Raw genomic sequence first — 23,286 nt, 5'->3', positions numbered from 1 at the left:
AAGGGTGCATCGACATCCCTAAGAAAGGAAAGGACATAGACAGAGGAGCTGGGGTGGTCGTAGAATGAGGTCGTGGGGCGGCGGAGCTTGTCAAAGCCGACCAAGCTGGCAGGCGTGCACCTGGTGCCTGCGACAAGACCTGCACCCTGCTCGCCCAGCTGGGTTCGCACCGTCGTCAACGCCTCGCTCCTCGTCAGGCACTTGCACGCCGCATCAAGCAAACATTTCCATGGCAAAGGAGCTGGAGCAGCTGCTGGCACTGGCTCCTTGCTCGACTTTGCTGGCTGCACCCACGGTGCATGTCCACTGCAGGTCGGCAGCCAGGTCGCAGCAGGTGGCAGAGAGAGCTTTTATTTTTTGGGTGGGTCCCACAGGCTGACTCAGCAGTCAACGCAGTCAAAACCAAAAAGGGGGTGGATTTCTGAACCAAGTGGCAAGTTAAGGATGTGGGATACCGATTTTGGGTTCTCAGTCCTAAGCGAGTGGCAAGTTGAGGGTTGTAAAGTGGATTTTTCTCGTCTAGGATTACCTATTGCTCCATATCATGCTAGTGTGGTAGGAATTGCTGGCATCCATCGATACAGCATGATTTTCTTGCACCCTTACAAATTATGATTTTGATGTTTCTGTCGGATACTTATTGTAGTCTTGCTTTCACAGGTTATGGAGACCTTGAACATGATCAGGAAACACATCAGCACAACAAAGTGAAATTCCTATGCACATTCACATCAGCTGGTGTGATGCTAACAGCAACCTTGGTTTTATTGGCCTGAAGGTGCACTTCAGGTGGTCCGCGACAACTTCTCTAGGTGGTTGATAAAGCCCTTGCAGTAGAAACCAAGGGCTAGGTAGTGCAGAGTAGCTTGTTCCCCTCGGTAGGCAGTAGATTTTGCTAGTCTTTGAGCACCTTGTAACCGACCCACCCAAACCATGGTTACTGGTTAGTCCTTCCTTGTGTTTGGCTGTGATGCTACCTGCTGGTCTGCAGAGGGGAGGCTTGATTGGCCAGCAACAACGGTTGTGGTGTGCTTGTGACCAAGCTTTCGTTTTGTGACTGAAAATGTATGGCGTTTATGTAAGAGCTTGACAACCGTTGGCATTTGTGTTGGAGCAAATTATTTGAGTTAGCTATTATCTCAGAAATCGACAGTTGGCTATTTTATTTTCCAATCTTGATATAATGTTGCCTATATGATGGTGATATGCGGCAAGATGGCAAGTTGTCAACATTCCCTTGTTCACCGCATCCCTCTCCTCGGCATCGGTCGTTGTCGCCGCGTCTTTGGCCAACGTGATGGATGCGCTGCCCGGCGAGCAGCCCCTTGGACGAGCAGGGGGCTTCATCGGATGATGACTTACAGTTTGCTTTGTCGATTGGAATTGTAGCCTTCATCAGAAATTTATCAATTTTGCAGCCTTCATCAGAAATTTATCAATTTCACTTGCAAGCGAACCGTTGGCCCGTTGCTCAATACTGAAGAAATCCAGAGAAAAAGGAATCTTGTATTAATAGTAATAATTAAAACGAACTTGTATTAATAGTAATAATTAAAACGAAATTTGTATTGATAATAGTAATTCAGACACCAATTACAGTGAACAATCACACTAGACTAGGAGTATAGTAGAATCAGACACCGATTACATAACTAAAACGAAATTTCTATTGATAATACTAGTTCAGACACCGATTACATCAAGAATAGCCCCATTGGTCAAGTTCTATTTCAAAGACCAAATTTACACCTAGACAAGAATCTGATTCTGATGGCTAACAACTGAGCCACACTGGATTCTGAATCTCAGTCTCATGCCGTGGGTCACTCATTCAGTTGCTCCACGCGAAGTAGGGGCAGACGGTTCCCATGGCCGGCGCCCAGTTAGCGCATCCCGAGAAGCACTTGCCCTGCATCACGCCTCCTCTGCTCGCCAGCCCGCAGTAGCACAAGCACGTCGCAGAGTGGCCACCGCAGGGGCTGATCATGTAAGGCTGCGGCAGCTGCTGCTGGATCGGCGCCGGCACCAGCGCAAACGAGCCACCGAAAGGGTCTGTGCGAGGCGGCTGCTGCTGGATCGGCGGCGGCGCCGACGCCAGCCCCGGTGAGCCACCGCAAGGGCTTGTGCGAGCAGGCTGCTTCTGCATCGGCGGCGGCGGCGCCAGCGAGCCGGTGATGGTGATCTTCACCCCGCGCCGCATGAGCTCAGCAAGCAGCCGCGCGGTGTTGCGCGCGTCGTCCAGCCCGCAGTGCAGGCGGCCCTCCCAGTCCAGCCCCGCCGCCCGGACCGCTTCCTGCAGGTTGACCCGCCCTCCGCCGCCGAACGCCGCCTGGAAAGGGACTCTCAGATTGATCCACTGATCGAAGTAGGAGGGCTTCTCGATGCCCTTGAAGCGGCACTCGAACTCGAGCATGGTGCGGCAGTCCCAGTCACCCCAGGTCACGACGGCCAAGCGGACGCGTCTCTTGTTCCCTGCCCCCGCCGTCGCCGCCTTCAACCAAGCGTCGTGCAGCCAGAGCGCGTCGCCGAGATCCACTCCGCCGTCGACGTCCTCCTGCCGGATGCCGGTGAGTTCCCTGCAAAACTGGGTCAGCACAGGGTGATGTTTTGGACGAACGTACCTGCGAAACGCGGACTCGATGCGGCCGGTGGCGCCGTCGACGAGCACGGCGGGGAACTCGATGATTTCCTGGGGAAAGATCCGCGCGTCTTTGACGCACGTCGCCTCGAAGTCGACCACCACGAAGAAATCAAAATCTTGCTCCAGGCCCTGCCCGCGCGCCGCCATGATCGCTGCCATGTTCGCCGGAGTGCGCGAGATGGGGGGAAGTTGGGAAGATGGGCGGCGAAGATCGGGGGAAGATCAGATCGAAAACTAGGGTTGCGAACCCGCCGGTGCGTCGTCCCCTTTAAATCTATCGAAGCAAAAACTAAATCTGATTCTTGGATCCGCAGCTCGACGGATTGGCGCAACTTCTATCCAAATCCAATCCGATGCTTTTCGGAACAACAGTAGGCGCGTTTTTTTTTCTTTTTGACGTCGGTGGCGCTAATTTTCTAATCTAATCTTTTTTAGGGGATTTTTTAATCTAATCAACAAACCAAAGGTTGTGATTTTCAGTTGGATCAGCAAACCAAAGGCTATTTCTAATTTATTATTTTAATTGAATAAACCATTTTTTAAAATTGCGCATATATTTGTTGAAACACGGGAACATTTGTTCGTTGTCATGAATATTTTTTTTTGAAAGTTATTCACATTTTCTAAAAACTGTGCTAACAAATTTTATACTATGTTAATTTTTTCTTTCAAATTCATGGTTTTGAATTCTTAACTAAATTTATGTTTTGGAAATATATGCATTTAAAATAAAAAAAATAAAAGGGTGAAGAAAAATAAATCAAAGTGACATCAGCATGATGACCGCTGCGGCTAGGCTAAACCTGGGCATTCTCCATGCCGGGTTTGATTTCGGTCGGGCTTTGTAAAGCCCAACATTAAAATCCCAAGCCGTTGCCTTGCCCAGCCCAGCTCAAAATAGATGAACAGTAACTTTTTTATTAAAATGATGTTTTTTGAGTATTTAAAATATGTCTTTAGGGCCGGTATTTAAAATATATATTATACCTATATTTCTAATAAAATAATAATTTATGCTTTGTTTAGGCTTATTTTCGGGTTTCAGGCCAGGCTTCTCGTAAAAAAGCAGAGCGAGAGCCCGACCCAGATGTCGGGCTTTCGGGCTAGGCTATCTGAGCTAGGTTGTCCATGCCCGAGTCTACGCTAGGCCTATCAAGTGTTCCGTTCATGCCACGTCGGCTACTACCTCACAGGATAGGGACCAAACACGCAAACCCCGCTCCTCGTTACGTATTTTTGGGCAGGCCAAAGTAGCTGCTTCACAGACCGATTTTTTTGGGTGTGTTTTCTTTGGATTTTTTCATTTATGTTCTTCCCTTTCGTTTTTGTTCTCATTCATTCATTCTTTCTTTGTTGATTTGCTTTTTTTTTTCATGTTTGTTTATTCTTTTCCTTTTTCCCTCTTTTCTTCCTCTTTCCTTCTTCTTTCCTTTTACTATTTTTTTAATTTATGAACATTGCTTCAAATTGCAAATATGTTTTTTGAAATAATGAATTTTTTGAAATAATGAACATTTTTTGAATTCACCAACAAATTTTATAAATTCATGAACACTTTTCTAACTCTTGAATATTTTTTCGAATGGTGTCAACGTTTTTATTCGGTTATTTCTTTCAATTGAGAATTTATATTTGAAATTCAGGAACAAAATTTGTAATTCACGAACATTTGTTGATTCGTCGAACTGTTTTTAAGTAATAATTTTCAAAAATTAGAGTGGAAATTTTCAAATACATGAATATTTTTTGAAATTGTGAACAATGTTGATGAACATTTTTTTCAACTCACGAAAAACTTGTTCTAATTCACGGCCTTTTTCCATTTTTTAATATGCAATTTAAAAAAAAAATCATGAACATTTTTTGATTTCCTGAACATTTTTTTACTACTCGAACGTTCAAATCCACGAAGTTATATTTTTTCCTGCACATTTCAAGATCATGAATATTTTTTGAATTCTCGAATATTTTATTATTTCTTGAAACATTTTTTTCTGAAATACACTAGTTTTAAAATTATGATTTTTTTTAAAAATAGACAAGGAGCAAAAAAAAAGAAATAAAAAAAGGTGCGTCCCGCCCCATCGTGGGCCGGGGCCAAGGGCCACGCAACGCGCCGGTCAGCCAGCCAAAAACTCGGCCGGTTGCACAACAACCACATGATTGAGTGCGTAACGCCCATTGGATCGGTGGCTCCCCATAACAAAAAAAAGTCAACAAGAAGCAGGTGTTCCCTAACCTCCCCTGCTTAGCTCCACACCAGCATAATGCTATTTCGCTCGCAAAAAAAATTGCCACCCAACGCGCTCATGGCCGAATTGCCATCGGTTGCACCAGCGCTCGCAGATGCTTGACGTCGTCGCCCCACTACGGTTGCTTATCTGCCGCGCCTGGTTACAACATCGGGCGTTTCAATTCCAGCTCGCCGCCATGACGGTTGCAACATCGAGGCTCCCATTCTAGCTCACCGTACGTCGATTGTAACATTTGTCGCCTTCGTTTACAACTCGCCTCGTGCTAGTTCTAGCTTACTATCGTTGAGGGAGTCCTGAACTAAGGGGTCCTCGAGAGTCCGGTCCGTGTGTTGTGAGCCGGACTGATGGGCCGTGAAGATACAATGTAGAAGGTCTTCCCCCATGTCCGGATGAGACTCTCCTTTGCGTGGATGGCAAGTTTGGCGTCTGGATGCGTAGTTTCCTTTCTGTGTAAACCGACTATGTACAACCCTAGGCCCGTCCGGTATCTATATAAACCGAAGGGGTTAGTCTGTAGAGGCTATCGGAATTCATATAGGCTAGACATCTAGGGTTTAGCCATTACGATCTCGAGGTGGATCAACTCTTGTAACCCCTATACTCATCAAATACAATCAAGCATGACGTAGGGTTTTACCTCCATTAAGAGGGCCTGAACCTGGGTAAACATCGTGTCCCCTTGTCTCCTACTACCTTCGATCCTCAGAAGCACAGTCCGGGACCCCCTACCCGAGATCGGCTGGTTTTGACACCGACATTGGTGCTTTCATTGAGAGTTCCACTGTGTCGTCGACAGAAAGGCTCGATGGATCGTTCGATCATCAAAAATGATGCTGTTTCGGGGGAAACTTTCCTCCCTGGTCAAATTTTTGTGTTCGACGGCTTCGCTCTGCGTGCCAACTCAATTGGCCACCTCGAACAGATCGGCAGCTATGCCCCTGGTCATCAGATCAGTTTTGGGAGTCTGAATTATGTCGCTGATATTCGAGGAGACTTGATCTTCGAAGGGTTCGTGGCCCCGACCACCGCTCTGGCCTTCGATCCGGAGCAAACTGCCGGGTCCGAAGATGGGAGTTTGGAGCCCGCCAGACTCTCTGCTATGAAGCTCTCTATCAGAGATCCGGAGGCGATTGTGTCCTCGGCAAGCCCGGAGTCAGACTGTGTTCCCCGTACCATTGAAAAGCTGGACTCACCCCGGACTCTAGCTCCGAATTCTCAAAGTCCACACCAAGTGAGCATGGCCAGGAGGCTTTTGCCCTGGCTAGCTCTGCGGACTCTCATTTCCCCGTCCAATCCTCGCCATTAAACGAGGCTCTAGACTTAATGTGATCGCTCGCCATTACAGAGGGATCACCTCTGAACTACGCCCAGCCCGGATTAAGGGTTGAGAGCAGGGAATTTTACGTTCCACCCACCACCCACTTCATAGCCACCATCGAGGACTTAACCGACATACTGGATTACACCTTCGAAGACATCAACGACATGGACGATGATGCCGGAGACGAACAAGGCCAAGACCCGCCGTTTACCGGGCGTTGGACGACCACCTCCACATACGACGTGTATATGGTGGATACACCCAAAGAGAATGACGGCGAAGGCAGGAAGGATCCGGTTGAGGACAAACCTGCTGAGGCACCACCGAAGCGTCGACGCCAGCGACACCGCTCAAAATTGAGTCGTGAAAAAGACAGTAATACCGGCACCGGAGACAATAACACTCCAGAGAACGCTGAAGACCGCGAAGCCCCCGTCGAGCCCTCATCCGAACAGGATGATGGGGAGGAGGAGCAAGTTAACCCCGACGATCTGGTCGGGAACGTGGATTCGTAGATAGCAACATCTACCGGTCTCAGAGGATGATGTCAGCCTCGGCAACGAAGATTTCATCATGCCAGAGGAACCCATCGAGCAGGAGCGCTTTAAGCGCCAACTAATCGCAACTGCGAGAAGCCTAAAAAAGAAGCAGCAACAGCTCCAAGCCGAACAGGATACACTCAATGACAGATGGACCCAGGTCCTAGCTGCCGAAGAATATGGCCTCCAATGCCCAACAAAGAGTTACCTGAAGCGTCGGCTACTACCACAATTTGACGACGAGGCCCTCGAGCCAATACCGTCAAGACATGAACGCGCTGATGAACCAGACCGGCCACCACGTGGGCAAGATAAAGTGGCCATCTACGCCGAACACCAACCCGCACCACCTAGGCCGTAGAGGCAGAGAGACAAAGGCTCCAGGATACACCTACGACCTAAGACAAGACCTAGACAATAGAGCAGGTCAAGCTAGATCTATCTATGGATCAAGGGGGCGTGCCCCAACGCAAGAAGATGACCATCAGGTCTAGTGTGATAGGCATAACCCCACCAGGGCAGAAAACCGCATACAGATGTCATCCGAACTCTGTCGTGACGTTGCCCGATACAGAGGCGCCGCACACCCCTTATGCTTTACCGATGAGGTAATGCAGCACCAGTTCCTGGAAGGGATTAAACCCGTAAGCATCGAATCATACGACGACACGACAGATCCTGCGGTATGGATTGAAGATTTCCTTCTCCATATCCATATGGCTCGTTGTGACGATCTCCATGCCATCAAATACCTCCCCTTAAAACTGAAAGGACCAGCGCGGCACTGGTTAAACAGCCTCCCAGAGAACTCCATTGGTAGCTGGGAAGATTTGGAAGATGCCTTTCGAGACAACTTCCAAGGTACATATGTCTGGCCTCCAAACGCCGATGACCTTAGTCATATAGTCCAGCAACCCGGAGAGTCAGCCCAAAAACTCTGGACTATGTTCTTAATTAAAAAGAACCAAATTGTCGATTGTCCGGACGCCTAAGCCCTTGCGGCCTTTAAACACAGCATCCGTGACGAATGGCTTGCCCGACACCTCGGCCAAGAAAAACCGAAGTCCATGGCAATTCTTACTGCACTCATGACCCGCTTTTGCGCGGGAGAAGACAGTTGGCTAGCTCGTAGAAGCAACAACATCAGCGACCCTGGCACCTCCGAAGACAGAGATGAAGGAAATATGCGCTAGAGGCAATAATAAAGTTATTATTTATTTCTTTATTTCATGATAAATGTTTATTATTCATGCTAGAATTGTATTAACTGAAAACATAATACATGTGTGAATACATAGGCAAACAGAATGTCACTAGTATGCCTCTACTTGACTAGCTCGTTAATCAAAGATGGTTATTTTTCCTAACCATAGATATGAGTTGTCATTTGATGAACTGGATCACATCATTAGGAGAATGATGTGATTGACTTGACCCATTCCGTTAGCTTAGCACTTGATCGTTTTAGTTTACTGCTATTGCTTTCTTCATGACTTGTACATGTTCCTATGACTATGAGATTATGCAACTCCCGATTACCGGAGGAACACTTTGTGTGCTACCAAATGTCACAACGTAACTGGGTGATTATAAAGGTTCTCTACAGGTGTCTCCGATGGTACTTGTTGAGTTGGCATAGATCGAGATTAGGATTTGTCACTCCGATTGTCAGAGAGGTATCTCTGGGCCCTCGCGGTAATGCACATCACTATAAGCCTTGCAAGCAATACAACTAATGAGTTAGTTGCTGGATAGTGCATTACGAAACGAGTAAAGAGACTTGCCGGTAACGAGATTGAACTAGGTACTGAGATACCGACTATCGAATCTCGGGCAAGTAACATACCTATGACAAAGGGAACAACATATGTTGTTATGCGGTTTGACCGATAAAGATCTTTGTAGAATATGTAGGAGCCAATATGAACATCTAGGTTCCGCTATTGGTTATTTACCGGAGACGTGTCTCGTTCATGTCTACATAGTTCTCAGACCCGTAGGGTCCGCACGCTTAACGTTCGGTGACGATCGGTGTTATGAGTTTATGTGTTTTGATGTACCGAAGGTAGTTCGGAGTCTCGGATGAGATCGGGGACATGACAAGGAGTCTCGAAATGGTCGAGACGTAAAGATCGATATATTGGACCACTATATTGGGACACCGAAAAGGTTCTGAGTGATTCGGGTATTTTTCGGAGTACCGGGGAGTTACGGGAATACGGGGAAGAAGTATTGGGCCTCATGGGCCAAGTGGTGGAAGAGAGGAGGCAGGGCGCGCGGACCCCCTAGCCCAAACCGAATTGGACTAGGGGGCCGGCCCCCTTTCCTCCTTTCCTCCCTCTCCTTCCTTCTCCCCTTCCCCCTTCCTTTCCTCCTCCTAGTAGGAGTAGGAAAGGGGAGTCCTACTCCTACTAGGAGGATGACTCCTCCTCCTGGTGCGCCCTAGGAGGGCCGGCCGGCCTCCCCCCTTGCTCCTTTATATACGGGGGCAGGGGGCACCCTAGAACACACAAGTTGATCATTGATCCCTTAGCCGTGTGTGGTGCCCCCCTCCACCATAATCCACCTTGATCATATCGTAGCAGTGCTTAGGAGAAGCCCTGCATCGGTAGCAACATCACCACCGTCATCACGCCGTCTTGCTGACGGAACTCTCCCATGAAGCTCTGCTGGATCGGAGTTCGTGGGACGTCATTGAGCTGAACGTGTGCTGAACTCAGAGGTGCCGTGCGTTCGGTACTTGGATCGGTCGGATCGTGAAGACGTACGACTACATCAACCGCATTCTCATAACGCTTCTGCTTATGGTCTACGAGGGTACATGGACGATACTCTTCCCTCTCGTTACTATGCATCACCATGATCTTGCGTGTGCGTAGGAATTTTTTTGAAACGTTCCCCAACAGTGGTACCAGAGCCAGGTTTATACGTAGATGTTATATGCGCGAGTAGAATACAAGTGAGTTGTGGGCGATACAAGTCACACTGCTTACCAACATGTCATACTTTGGTTCGGCGGTATTGTTGGATGAAGCGGCCCGGACCGACATTACGCGTACGCTTACGCGAGACTGGTCCAGTCTACCGACGTGCTTCGCACACAGGTGGCTGGCGGGTGTCAGTTTCTCCAACTTTAGTTGAACCGAATGTGACTACGCCCGGTCCTTGTTGAAGGTTAAAACAACACTAACTTGATGAAATATTGTTGTGGTTTTGATGCGTAGGTAAGAACGGTTCTTGCTCAGCCTGTAGCAGCCATGTAAAATATGCAACAACAAAGTAGAGAACGTCTAACTTGTTTTTGCAGGGCATGTTGTGATGTGATATGGTCAAGACATGATACTATATTTTATTGTATGAGATGATCATGTTTTGTAACGGAGTTATCAGCAACTGGCAGGAGCCATATGGTTGCCGCTTTATTGTATGCAATGCAATCTCCCTGTAATTGCTTTACTTTATTACTAAGCGGTAGCGATAGTCATGGAGGCAATAGTTGGCATGACGACAACGATGCTTCGATGGAGATCAAGGTGTCAAGCCGGTGACGATGGTGATCATGACGGTGCTTTGGAGATGGAGATCATAGGCACAAGATGATGATGGCCATATCATATCACTTATATTGATTGCATGTGGTGTTTATCCTTTATGCATCTTATTCTGCTTGATTGACGGTAGCATTATAAGATGATCTCTCACTAAATTCCAAGATACAAGTGTTCTCCATGTGTATGCACCGTTGCCAAAGTTCGTCGTGCCGAGACACCACATGATGATTGATGACCCACAAGTATAGGGGATCTATCGTAGTCCTTTCGATAAGTAAGAGTGTCGAACCCAACGAGGAGCAGAAGGAAATGATAAGCGGTTTTCAGCAAGGTATTCTCTGCAAGTACTGAAATAAGTGGTAACAGATAGTTTTGTAATAAGGTAAATTGTAACGAGCAACAAGTGACAAAAGTAAATAAAGTGCAGCAAGGTGGCCCAATCCTTTTTGTAGCAAAGGACAAGCCGAAACAAACTCTTATAATAGGAAAAGCGCTCCCGAGGACACATGGGAATATCGTCAAGCTAGTTTTCATCACGTTCATATGATTCGCGTTAGATACTTTGATAATTTGATATGTGGGTGGACCGGTGCTTGGGTGCTGTTCTTACTTGAACAAGCATCCCACTTATGATTAACCTCTATTGCAAGCATCCGCAAATACAACAAAAGTATTAAGGTAAACCTAACCATAGCATGAAACATATGGATCCAAATCAGCCCCTTACGAAGCAACGCATAAACTAGGGTTTAAGCTTTTGTCACTCTAGCAACCCATCATCTACTTATTACTTCCCAATGCCTTCCTCTAGGCCCAAATAATGGTGAAGTGTTATGTAGTCGACGTTCACATAACACCACTAGAGGCTAGACAACATACATCTTATCAAAATATCAAACGAATACCAAATTCACATGACTACTAATAGCAAGACTTCTCCCTTGTCCTCAGGAACAAACATAATTACTCACAAAGCATATTCATGTTCATAATCAGAGGGGTAATAATATGCATAAAGGATCTGAACATATGATCTTCCACCAAATAAACCAACTAGCATCAACTACAAGGAGTAATCAACACTACTAGCAACCTACTAGCACCAATCCCGGACTTTGAGACAAGAATTGGATACAAGAGATAAACTAGGGTTTGGAGATGAGATGTTGCTGGTGAAGATGTTGATGGAGATTGCCCTCTCCCGATGAGAGGAGCGTTGGTGATGATGATGGTGATGATTTCCCCCTCCCGGAGGGAAGTTTCCCCGGCAGAACAGCCCTGCCGGAGCTCTAGATTGGTTCCGCCTCATGGCGGCAGAGTCTCGTCCCGAAAGGTTGCTTCTTATTTTTTCTCATCGAAAGACTTCATATAGGAGAAGATGGACGTCGGAGACCCACCAGGGGGCCCACGAGGTAGGGGGGCGCGCCCTAGGGGGGGGGGGGGCGCCCCCACCCTCGTGAGAAGGGTGTGGGTGCCCTGGACTTCATCTTTGGCAAGGATTTTTCTTTATTTCTTTTAAGATGTCCCGTGAAGTTTCAGGACTTTTGGAGTTGCGCAGAATAGGCCTCTAATATTTGCTCCTTTTCTAGCCCAGAATTCGAGCTGCCAGCATTCTCCCTCTTTATGTAAACCTTGTAAAATAAGAGAGAATAGCCATAAGTATTTTGACATAAAGTGAAATAACATTCCATAATGCGATAAATATCGATATAAAAGCATGATGCAAAATGGACGTATCAACTCCCCCAAGATTAGACCTCGCTTGTCCTCAAGCGAAAAGCCGATAACAATAAATATGTCATCATGTTTAGAGGTAGAGGCGTCGATAAAAATAAAATACAGACAGGAAGGCATCATGATTATTCCCATAACAGCAACATATATAGATTTTGTCATATGATTACTTATGTTCAAGTGATGATCTATTCACAGTGCAAAAGTATAAATCATAAACCTTATTGGGCTCCAACAAACTATAATCTCGGTCATTGAAGCAATTGCAATTTATCATAACATCGGAAAGAGTCTATGTCAGAGCTAAAAAGCAAGTCCACATACTCAACTATCATCTAGTCCTTCATGATTGCTAACACTCACGCAATACTTGTGGTTACGGAGTTTTAATCGGACACAGAGAAAGATAGGGGCTTATAGTTTTGCCCCACAACCTTTTACCTCAAGGGTAATGTCAACAATAATGGTTCATGCTCCCCCACATCCAATTAGATATATATATCATGTTCTTTCCAACATGCTGAGCTTGCCAAAGGATAAAATGAAAAAGAAAAGGTGGAGATCACCATGACTCTTGCATAAGGTAGAAGATAATAATAAAGGATATGCCCTTCGCAGAGGGAAGCAGGGGTTGCCATGCGCTTTTATGGTTGGATGCATAAAATCTCAATGCGAAAGAACGTCACTTTGTATTGCCCCTTGTGATGTGAACCTTTATTATGCAGTCCGTCGCTTTTATTACTTCCACATCACAAGATCATATAAAGCTTATTTCTCCCACACCAATCAATCATACATATTTAGAGCAGTTTTTATTGCTTTGCATCGATGACAACTTACTTGAAGGATCTTGCTCAATCCATAGGTAGATATGGTGGACTCTCATGGCAAAACTGGTTTAGGGATATTTGGAAGCATACGTAGTATTTCTACTTGGTGCTGAGAATTTGGCTAGCATGAGGGGGAAAGGCAAGCTCAACAAGTTAGAGGAACCATGACAACATACTTTATCTCAGATATAAGAAAGACATAACTCATTACGTTGTCTTCCTTGTCCAACATCAACTCTTTAGCATGTCATATTTTAATGAGTGCTCCCAATCATAAAAGATCTCAATGATAATATATCTATATGTGAAACCTCTCTTTCCTTATTACTTCCTATTAATTGCAACAATGACCAAAGCTATGTCTGCCAACTCCCAACAACTTTTAATCATCATACTCTTTCTATGTGAAGTCATTACTCTCAATAAGATCAATATGAACTTGTTGTTTCTTTTTATTCTTTTCCTCTTTTCTTTTATTCACCCAAGATCATGGCAAAATAATCAGGCCCTTAACTCAACACTAATCTTTATTATATATAACTCACGGACTCAATTACAAAGAGAGATCATAAAGCAAAACTCAAAACTAGATCATGCCATAAACTTTATTCTACTAGATCAAGATACTACTAATAGGATCGAACTAAGAAAAACGGTAAAGATAGGAGTTGTGATTGTGATACGATACTGGGGCACCTCCCCCAAGCTTGGCAGTTGCCAAGGGGAGTGCCCATACCCAGATACTCAATTCTTCTTTGTTGGAGGAGACGGTGGAGGTGTTGTTGATGATGCGGGCTTGTCATCCATCTTCCAAGACATAGGTTCACCATCATAGAAAGATGATCGAGTCTCCGGAATCCTCAAATCTGCAGCCAAACTCATTCTATTGAATCTATATTCATACTCACAGTTTTGGTTTTGAAGGTCATAGACTTGGGCTTGGAGGTGCTCGATCTTACCGTACCACATACCTATTCCCTTTCGGAGCCTGAAACATTCCGAAAAGTGTCCCTTATGTATTCCTCCGGGGTTACGGTTTCAATAATATTGGTTTCAACATTCATGGGATTACCTGAGATATAATGTTTGATTCTTTGACCGTTTACCACCTTCGGATTTGTGCCTTCGAAGTTGTTGATTTTTATTGCACCGGAACGATAGACCTCCTCGATAACATAGGGGCCTTCCCATTTAGAGAGAAGTTTTCCTGCAAAAAATCTTAAACGGGAGTTGTATAGCAATACATAATCACTTACATTAAACTCATGCTTTTGTATCCTTTTGTCATGCCATCTTTTAACTTTTTCTTTAAACAACTTGGCATTTTCATATGCTTGGGTTCTCCATTCATCAAGTGAGCTAATATCAAATAACCTCTTCTCACCGGCAAGTTTGAAATCATAGTTGAGCTCTTTAATAGCCCAATATGCCTTATGTTCTAGTTCGAGAGGTAAGTGACATGCTTTTCCATATACCATTTTATATGGAGACATACCCATAGAATTTTTGTATGCAGTTCTATATGCCCATAATGCATCATCAAGTTTCTTGGACCAATTCTTTCTAGACCTATTAACAGTCTTTTGCAAAATTAATTTGAGCTCTCTATTTCTCAATTCTACTTGACCACTAGACCGTGGATGATAAGGAGATGCAATTCTATGATTAACATCATATTTAGCAAGCATTTTACAGAAAGCACCATGAATAAAGTGTGGACCACCATCAATCATTAAATATCTAGGGACTCCAAACCTCGGAAAAATAACTTCCTTAAGCATTTTGATAGAAGTGTTATGATCAGCACTACTAGTTGGAATAGCTTCTACCCACTTAGTAACGTAATCAACTGCAACTAAAATATGTGTATATCCATTAGAGGCAGGAAAAGGTCCCATATAATCAAATCCCCAAACATCAAACGGTTCAATAACAAGAGAATAATTCATAGGCATTTCTTGACGTCTACTAATATTACCAATTCTTTGACATTCATCACATGACAAGACAAACTTACGGGCATCCTTGAAGAGAGTAGGCCAATAAAAACCAGATTGCAATACCTTATGTGCAGTTCTATCTCCAGCGTGGTGTCCTCCATAAGACTCGGAATGACACTTGCGTAGGATCTGTTCCTGTTCATGCTCAGGCACACAACGTCTAATAACATCATCTACTCCTTCTTTATAAAGATGTGGGTCATCCCAAAAGTAATGTTTCAAATCATAGAAGAGCTTTTTCTTTTGTTGGTATGTGAAGCTAGGTGGTATAAACTTAGCAACAATATAATTAGCATAATCAGCATACCAAGGAGTACTACGAGAAGTACTTATAACATTTAATTATTCATCAAGAAAGTCATCATTAATAGGTAGTGGGCCATCAAGAATATTTTATAACCTAGATAAGTTGTCTGCAACGGGGTTCTCAGCTCCCTTTCTATCAACAATATGCAAATCAAATTCTTGTAGCAAGAGAACCCATCTAATAAGTCTAGGTTTAGCATCTTTCTTTTCCATAAGGTATTTAATAGCAGCATGATCAGTGTGAATATTTACTTTAGAATCAACAATATAAGGTCTGAACTTATCACAAGCAAATACAACTGCAAAAAGCTCTTTTTCAGTAGTAGCATAATTTCTTTGAGCATTGTCTAGAGTCTTACTAGCATAATGAATAACATTTAATTTCTTATCAACTCTTTGCCCTAGAACAACACCTACAACATAATCACTAGCATCACACATAATTTCAAAGGGTAAATTCCAATCAGGTGGCTGAACAATAGGTGCAGAGACTAATGCTTTCTTAAGTATTTCAAATGCTTCTACACAATCATCATCAAAGACAAATGGTATATCTTTTTGCAATAAATTAGTTAGAGGCCGAGAAATTTTTGAGAAGTCCTTAATGAACCTCCTATAAAATCCGGCATGACCAAGGAAACTTCTTTACCTTTGATGTCCTTGGGACATGGCATCTTTTCAATAGCATCAACCTTGGCTTTATCAACTTCAATACCTCTTTCAGAAACTTTGTGCCCCAAGACAATACCTTCATTAATCATATAGTGGCACTTTTCCCAATTCAAGACAAGATTAGTTTCTTCACATCTCTGCAAAACTCGATCAAGATTGCTCAAGCAATCATCAAAAGAGGAACCATAGACGGAAAAGTCGTCCATGAAAACCTCACAAATCTTTTCACAAAAGTCAGAGAATATAGCCATCATGCATCTTTGAAAGGTAGCATGTGCATTACATAGACCAAAAGGCATACGTCTATAAGCAAAAGTACCAAAAGGGCATGTAAAAGTAGTCTTTGATTGATCTCTAGCCGACACAGGTATTTGAGAGAAACCAGAATAACCATCTAGAAAGCAATAGTGTGTATGTTTGCATAATCTTTCTAGCATTTGATCAATAAAAGGTAAGGGTTAATGATCTTTCTTAGTAGCTTTATTTAATTTGCGGAAATCAATTACCATCCTATAACCTGTGATAATTCTTTGTGGAATCAATTCATCTTTATCATTAGGAACAACAGTAATACCTCCCTTCTTAGGGACACAATGGACAAGACTTACCCACTCACTATCAACAATGGGATAAATTATACCTGCCTCCAGAAGCTTGAGTATTTCTTTTCTTACCACTTCTGTCATTTTAGGATTCAGACGTCGTTGAGGATCACGAACTGGTTTGGCATCTGCTTCCAAATTTATTTTATGTTGACATAGAGTGGGACTAATGCCCTTAAGATCATCAAGAGTATATCCAATAGCAGCACGATGCTTCTTCAGAGTTTTCAATAATCTTTCTTCTTCATGCTCTAAAAGGTTAGCACTAATAATAACATGATATATCTTCTTTTCATCAAGATAAGCATATTTAAGATTATCAGGCAAAGGTTTAAGCTCAAACACGGGATCACCCTTGGGTGGAGGAGGATCTCCTAAAATTTCAACAGGCAAGTTGTGTTGCAGAATATGTTCCTGTTTAAAGAATACATCATCTATTTCCCTTCTTTCATTCATGAACATATCATTTTCATGGTCTAGCAAATAGTGTTCTAAAGGATCACTAGGAGGTACGGCAATAGAAGCAAGACCAATAATTTCATCCTTACTAGGTAATTCTTCCTCACGATGTTTTTTACTAAATTTAGAGAAATTAAACTCATGAACCATATCATCCAAATCAATAGTAACAATATTCTTAGTGCAGTCTATGGTAGCATTGACAGTATTTAAGAAGGGTCTACCAAATATAATGGGACAAAATCTATCTTGTGGAGAAGTAAGAACAAGAAAATCAGCAGGATATTTAGTTTTCCCACACAAGACTTCAACATCTCTAACAATTCCAATTGGTGCAATAGTATCTCTATTAGCAAGTTTAATAGTAACATCAATATCTACTAACTCAACAGGTGCCATTTCATTCTTAATTTCTTTGTATAAGTCATGAGGTATAACACTAGCGCTAGCACCCATATCACATAAGCCATGATAACAATGATCTCCTATTTTAACAGAAATAACAGGCACGCCTACCACAGGTCTATGTTTATCTTTATCACACGGTTTAGCAATTCTAGCAGTTTCACCTTTGAACTGAATAACATGCCCATCAATATTATCAGACAATAGATCTTTAACAATAGCAATATTAGGTTCTACTTTAACTTGCTCAGGAGGTGTATAAGTTCTAATATTGCTTTTACGAACAATAGTTGAAGCTTTAGCATGATCCTTTATTCTAACAGGGAAAGGTGGTTTCTCAATATAAGAAGTAGGAACAATAGGATCATTATAAGTGACAGTCTTTTCTTCTACTTTAATAGGTGCAGCTACTTTTACTTCTATGGGAGGATGATATTTAAACCACTTCTCCTTAGGGAGATCAACATAAGTAGCAAAAGATTCACAGAAAAAAGCTACTATCTCAGAATCAAGTCCATATTTAGTGCTAAACTTACGGAAAATATCGGTATCCATAAAAGATGTAACACAATCAAACTTAGGTGTCATACTTGACTCCTTACCTTCGTTGAGGTCCCAATCTTCAGAGCTGCGTTTAATTCTATCCAATAAATTCCATCCGAATTCAATAGTCTTCATCATAAAAGAGCCAGCACAAGAAGTATCGAGCATGTTGCGATTGTTTTCAGAAAGCCGAGCATAAAAACTTTGCATAATTATTTCTCTCGGGAGCTCATGATTGGGGCATGAATATAACATTGATTTAAGCCTCCCCCAAGCTTGAGCGATGCTTTCTCCTTCGCGAGGCCAGAAATTATATATATAATTGCGATCACGATGAACAAGATGCATAGGGTAATACTTTTGATGAAATTCCAATTTCAATCTTTTATAGTCCCACGATCTCGTATCACATAGCCTATACCATATCAATGCGTCTTCCTTCAAAGATAAAGGAAAGACCTTCTTCTTAGCAACATCATCGGATACACCTGCAAGCTTAAATAATTCACAAACCTCATCCACATATATTAAGTGCTCATCAGGATGTTTTGTTCCATCTCTTGTAAAAGGATTAGCTAGCAGTTTTTCCATCATAGCCACAGGAAATTCAAAAGGAGTTTCATTAATAGGTTCAGTAAGTTGAGGAGCAACTCTTTGCTCTACTGGACAGGGTGAAGATACCCCGAACAAGCCCCTCAGAGAATTACTTTCCATAGTAACAAGTGACAGTAAATTTCAGCATACTATATAAATTTTTCCTTACCAAATTCCACTTACCAAAGGCGCTACACTCCCCAGAAACGGCGCCAGAAAAGAGTCTTGATGACCCACAAGTATAGGGGATCTATCGTAGTCCTTTCGATAAGTAAGAGTGTCGAACCCAACGAGGAGCAGAAGGAAATGATAAGCGGTTTTCAGCAAGGTATTCTCTGCAAGTACTGAAATAAGTGGTAACAGATAGTTTTGTAATAAGGTAAATTGTAATGAGCAACAAGTGACAAAAGTAAATAAAGTGCAGCAAGGTGGCCCAATCCTTTCTGTAGCAAAGGACAAGCCGAAACAAACTCTTATAATAGGAAAAGCGCTCCTGAGGACACATGGGAATATCGTCAAGCTAGTTTTAATCACGTTCATATGATTCGCGTTCGATACTTTGATAATTTGATATGTGGGTGGACCAGTGCTTGGGTGCTGTTCTTACTTGAACAAGCATCCCACTTATGATTAACCTCTATTGCAAGCATCCGCAACTACAACAAAAGTATTAAGGTAAACCTAACGATAGCATGAAACATATGGATCCAAATCAGCCCCTTACGAAGCAACGCATAAACTAGGGTTTAAGCTTCTGTCACTCTAGCAACCCATCATCTACTTATTACTTCCCAATGCCTTCCTCTAGGCCCAAATAATGGTGAAGTGTTATGTAGTCGACATTCACATAACACCACTAGAGGCTAGACAACATACATCTTATCAAAATATCAAACGAATACCAAATTCACATGACTACTAATAGCAAGACTTCTCCCTTGTCCTCAGGAACAAACGTAATTACTCACAAAGCATATTCATGTTCATAATCAGAGGGGTAATAATATGCATAAAGGATCTGAACATATGATCTTCCACCAAATAAACCAACTAGCATCAACTACAAGGAGTAATCAACACTACTAGCAACCTACTAGCACCAATCCCGGACTTTGAGACAAGAATTGGATACAAGAGATGAACGAGGGTTTGGAGATGAGATGGTGCTGGTGAAGATGTTGATGGAGATTGCCCTCTCCCGATGAGAGGAGCATTGGTGATGACGATGGTGATGATTTCCCCCTCCCAGAGGGAAGTTTCCCCGGCAGAACAGCCCTGCCGGAGCTCTAGATTGGTTCCACCTCGGTTCCGCCTCGTGGCGGCAGAGTCTCGTCCCGAAAGGTTGCTTCTTATTTTTTTCTCATCGAAAGACTTCATATAGGAGAAGATGGACGTTGGAGACCCACCAGGGCGCCCCCACCCTCGTGAGAAGGGTGTGGGCGCCCTGGCCTTCATCTTTGGCGAGGATTTTTCTTTATTTCTTTTAAGATGTCTCGTGAAGTTTCAGGACTTTTGGAGCTGCGCAGAATAGGCCTCTAATATTTGCTCCTTTTCCAGCCCAGAATTCCAGCTGCCGACATTCTCCCTCTTTATGTAAACCTTGTAAAATAAGAGAGAATAGCCATAAGTATTGTGACATAAAGTGAAATAACAGTCCATAATGCGATAAATATCGATATAAAAGCATGATGCAAAATGGACGTATCAATGATCGGGTGTGATAAGCTCTACGTTCACATACAACGGGTGCAAGCCAGTTTTGCACACGCAAAAATACTCGGGTTAAACTTGATGAGCCTAGCATATGCATATATGGCCTCGGAACACTGAGACCGAAAGTCGAGCGTGAATCATATAGTAGATATGATCAACATAGTGATGTTCACCATTGAAAACTACTCCATTTCACATGATGATCGGTCATGGTTTAGTTGATATGGATCACATGATCACTTAGATGATTAGAGGGATATCTATCTAAGTGGGAGTTCTTAAATATGATTAATTGAACTTTAATTTATCATGAACTTAGTACCTGATAGTATTTTGCTTGTCTATGTTGTTGTAGATAGATGGCCCGTGCTATTGTTCCGTTAAATTTTAATGCGTTCCTTGAGAAAGCAAAGTTGAAAGATGATGGTAGCAATTACACGTACTGGGTCCGTAACTTGAGGATTATCCTCATTGCTGCACAGAAGAATTACGTCCTGGAAGCACCGCTAGGTGTACCACCCGCTGCATGAGCAATGCCAAATATTATGAATGTGTGGTAGAGCAAAGCTGATGACTACTCGATAGTTCAGTGTGCCATGCTTTATGGATTAGAACCGGGACTTCAACGTCGTTTGAACGTCATGGAGCATATGAGATGTTCCAGGATTTGAAGTTAATATTTCAAGCAAATGCCCGGATTGAGAGATATGAAGTCTCCAATAAGTTCTACAACTACAAGATGGAGGAGAATAGTTTTGTCAGTGAACATATACTCAGAATATCTGGGTACCATAACCACTTGACTCAACTGGGAGTTAATCTTCCTGTTGATAGTGTCATTGACAGAGTTCTTCAATCACTGCCACCAAGCTACAAGAGCTTCATGATGAACTATAATATGCAAGGGATGGATAAGACGATTCCCGAGCTCTTCGCAATGCTAAAAGCTGCGGAGGTAGAAATCAAGAAGGAGCATCAAGTGTTGATGGTCAACAAGACCACCAGTTTCGAGAAAAAGGGTAAAGGGAAGAAGAAATGGAACTTCAAGAAGAACGACAAACAAGTTGCTGCTCAATAGAAGAAACCCAAGTCTGGACCTAAGCCTGCGACTGAGTGCTTCTACTACAAAGGGATTGGTCACTGGAAGCGGAACTGCCCCAAGTATTTGGCGGATAAGAAGGATGGCAAGGTGAACAAAGGTATATGTGATATACATGTTATTGATGTGTACCTTACTAAAGATCGCAGTAGCACTTGGGTATTTGATACCAGTTCTGTTGCTAATATTTGCAACTCGAAACAGGGACTACGGATTAAGCAAAGATTGGCTAAGAACGAGGTGATGATGCACGTGGGAAATGGTTCCAAAGTCGATGTGATCGTCGTCGGCACGCTACCTCTACATCTACCTTCGGGATTAGTTTTAGACCTGAATAATTGTTATTTGGTGCCAGCGTTGAGCATGAACATTATATCTGGATTTTGTTTGATGCGAGATGGTTATTCATTTAAATCAGAGAATAATGGTTGTTCTATTTACATGAGTAATATCTTTTATGGTCATGCACCCTTTAAGAGTGGTCTATTTTTGATTAATCTCGGTAATAGTGATACACATATTCATAATGTTGAAGCCAAAAGATGCAGAGTTGATAATGATAGTGCAACTTATTTGTGGCACCGCCGTTTAGGTCATATTGGTGTAAAGCGCATGAAGAAACTCCATTCTGATGGACTTTTGGAATCACTTGATTATGAATCACTTGGTACTTGCGAACCATGCCTCATGGGCAAGATGAATAAAATGCCGTTCTCCGGAACTATGGAGCGAGCAACAGATTTGTTGGAAATCATACATACTGATGTATGTGGTGCGATGAATATTGAGGCTCGCGGCGGGTATCGTTATTTTCTCACTTTCACAGATGATTTGAGCAGATATGGGTATATCTACTTGATGAAACATAAGTCTGAAACATTTGAAAAGTTCAAAGAATTTCAGAGTGAAGTGGAAAATCATCGTAACAAGAAAATAAAGTTTCTATGATCTGATCGTGAAGGAGAATATTTGAGTTACAAGTTTGGTCTTCATTTGAAACAATGCGGAATAGTTTCGCAACTCACGCCACCCGAAACACCACAACGTAATGGTGTGTTCGAACGTCGTAATCATACTTTACTAGATATGGTGCGATCTATGATGTCTCTTACTGATTTACCGCTATCGTTTTGGGGTTACGCTTTAGATACAGCTGCATTCACATTAAATAGGGCACCGTCTAAATCCATTGGGATGACGCCTTATGAACTATGGTTTGGCAAGAAACCAAAGTTGCCGTTTCTTAAAGTTTGGGGTTGCGATGCTTATGTGAAAAAGATTCAACCTGATAAGCTCGAACCCAAATCGGAGAAATGTGTCTTCATAGGATACCCAAAGAAGACTGTTGGGTACAACTTCTATCACAGATCCGAAGGCAAAACATTTGTTGCTAAGAATGGATCCTTTCTAGAGAGGGAGTTTCTCTCGAAAGAAGTGAGCGGGAGGAAAGTAGAACTTGATGAGGTAACTGTACCTGCTCCCTTATTGGAAAGTAGTTCATCACAGAAACCGGTTCCTGTGACACCTACACCAATTAGTGAGGAAGCCAATGATGATGATCATGAAACTTCAGATCAGGTTACTACCGAACCTCGTAGGTCAACCAGAGTAAGATCCGCACCAGAGTGGTACGGTAATTCTGTTTTGGAGGTCATGTTACTTGACCATGACAAACCTACGAACTATGAGGAAGCGACGATGAGCCCAGATTCCGCAAAATGGCTTGAGGCCATGAAATCTGAGATGGGATCCATGTATGAGAACAAAGTGTGGACTTTGGTTGACTTGCCCGATGATCGGCAAGCCATCGAGAATAAATGGATCTTCAAGAAGAAGACTGACACCGACGGTAACGTTACTGTCTACAAAGCTCGACTTGTTGCGAAAGGTTTTCAACAAGTTCAAGGGGTTGACTACGATGAGACTTTCTCACCCGTAGCGATGCTTAAGTCCGTCCGAATCATGTTAGCTATTGCCACATTTTATGATTATGAAATTTGGAAAATGGATGTAAATACTGCA

At 43.0% G+C, this 23,286-nt stretch overlaps 2 protein-coding genes across 4 annotated transcripts in view; one reads left to right on the top strand and one right to left on the bottom strand.

Moving 5' to 3' along the window:
- Positions 1–1,165, top strand: part of LOC119267756 (WPP domain-associated protein-like) — a 5,813-nt gene extending 4,648 nt beyond the window's left edge. For all 3 annotated transcript variants that reach the window (XM_037549197.1, XM_037549195.1, XM_037549196.1), the window contains exon 5: positions 661–1,165. In XM_037549197.1, the coding sequence (XP_037405094.1) occupies positions 661–711 (51 nt within the window). In that variant the 3' untranslated portion in view covers positions 712–1,165. The remainder of the gene's footprint in view (positions 1–660) is intronic.
- Positions 1,166–1,548: 383 nt separating this feature from the next.
- Positions 1,549–3,016, bottom strand: LOC119267757 (ERI1 exoribonuclease 2-like). The gene has a single exon (XM_037549198.1). The coding sequence runs from the start codon at positions 2,798–2,800 to the stop codon at positions 1,832–1,834; it is 969 nt and encodes a 322-aa protein (XP_037405095.1). The 5' UTR covers positions 2,801–3,016; the 3' UTR covers positions 1,549–1,831.
- Between the last annotated feature and the right edge of the window lie 20,270 nt (positions 3,017–23,286).

This window comes from Triticum dicoccoides, chromosome 3A (genome assembly GCF_002162155.2).
Source record: "Triticum dicoccoides isolate Atlit2015 ecotype Zavitan chromosome 3A, WEW_v2.0, whole genome shotgun sequence".
Lineage (NCBI taxonomy): Eukaryota > Viridiplantae > Streptophyta > Magnoliopsida > Poales > Poaceae > Triticum > Triticum dicoccoides.
This window is presented reverse-complemented; position numbering and strand designations above follow the sequence as displayed.

Bases quoted from the DNA above. Each gene is read 5' to 3' on its own strand.
- LOC119267757 (XM_037549198.1), bottom strand. From the start codon at position 2,800: ATGGCAGCGATCATGGCGGCGCGCGGGCAGGGCCTGGAGCAAGATTTT.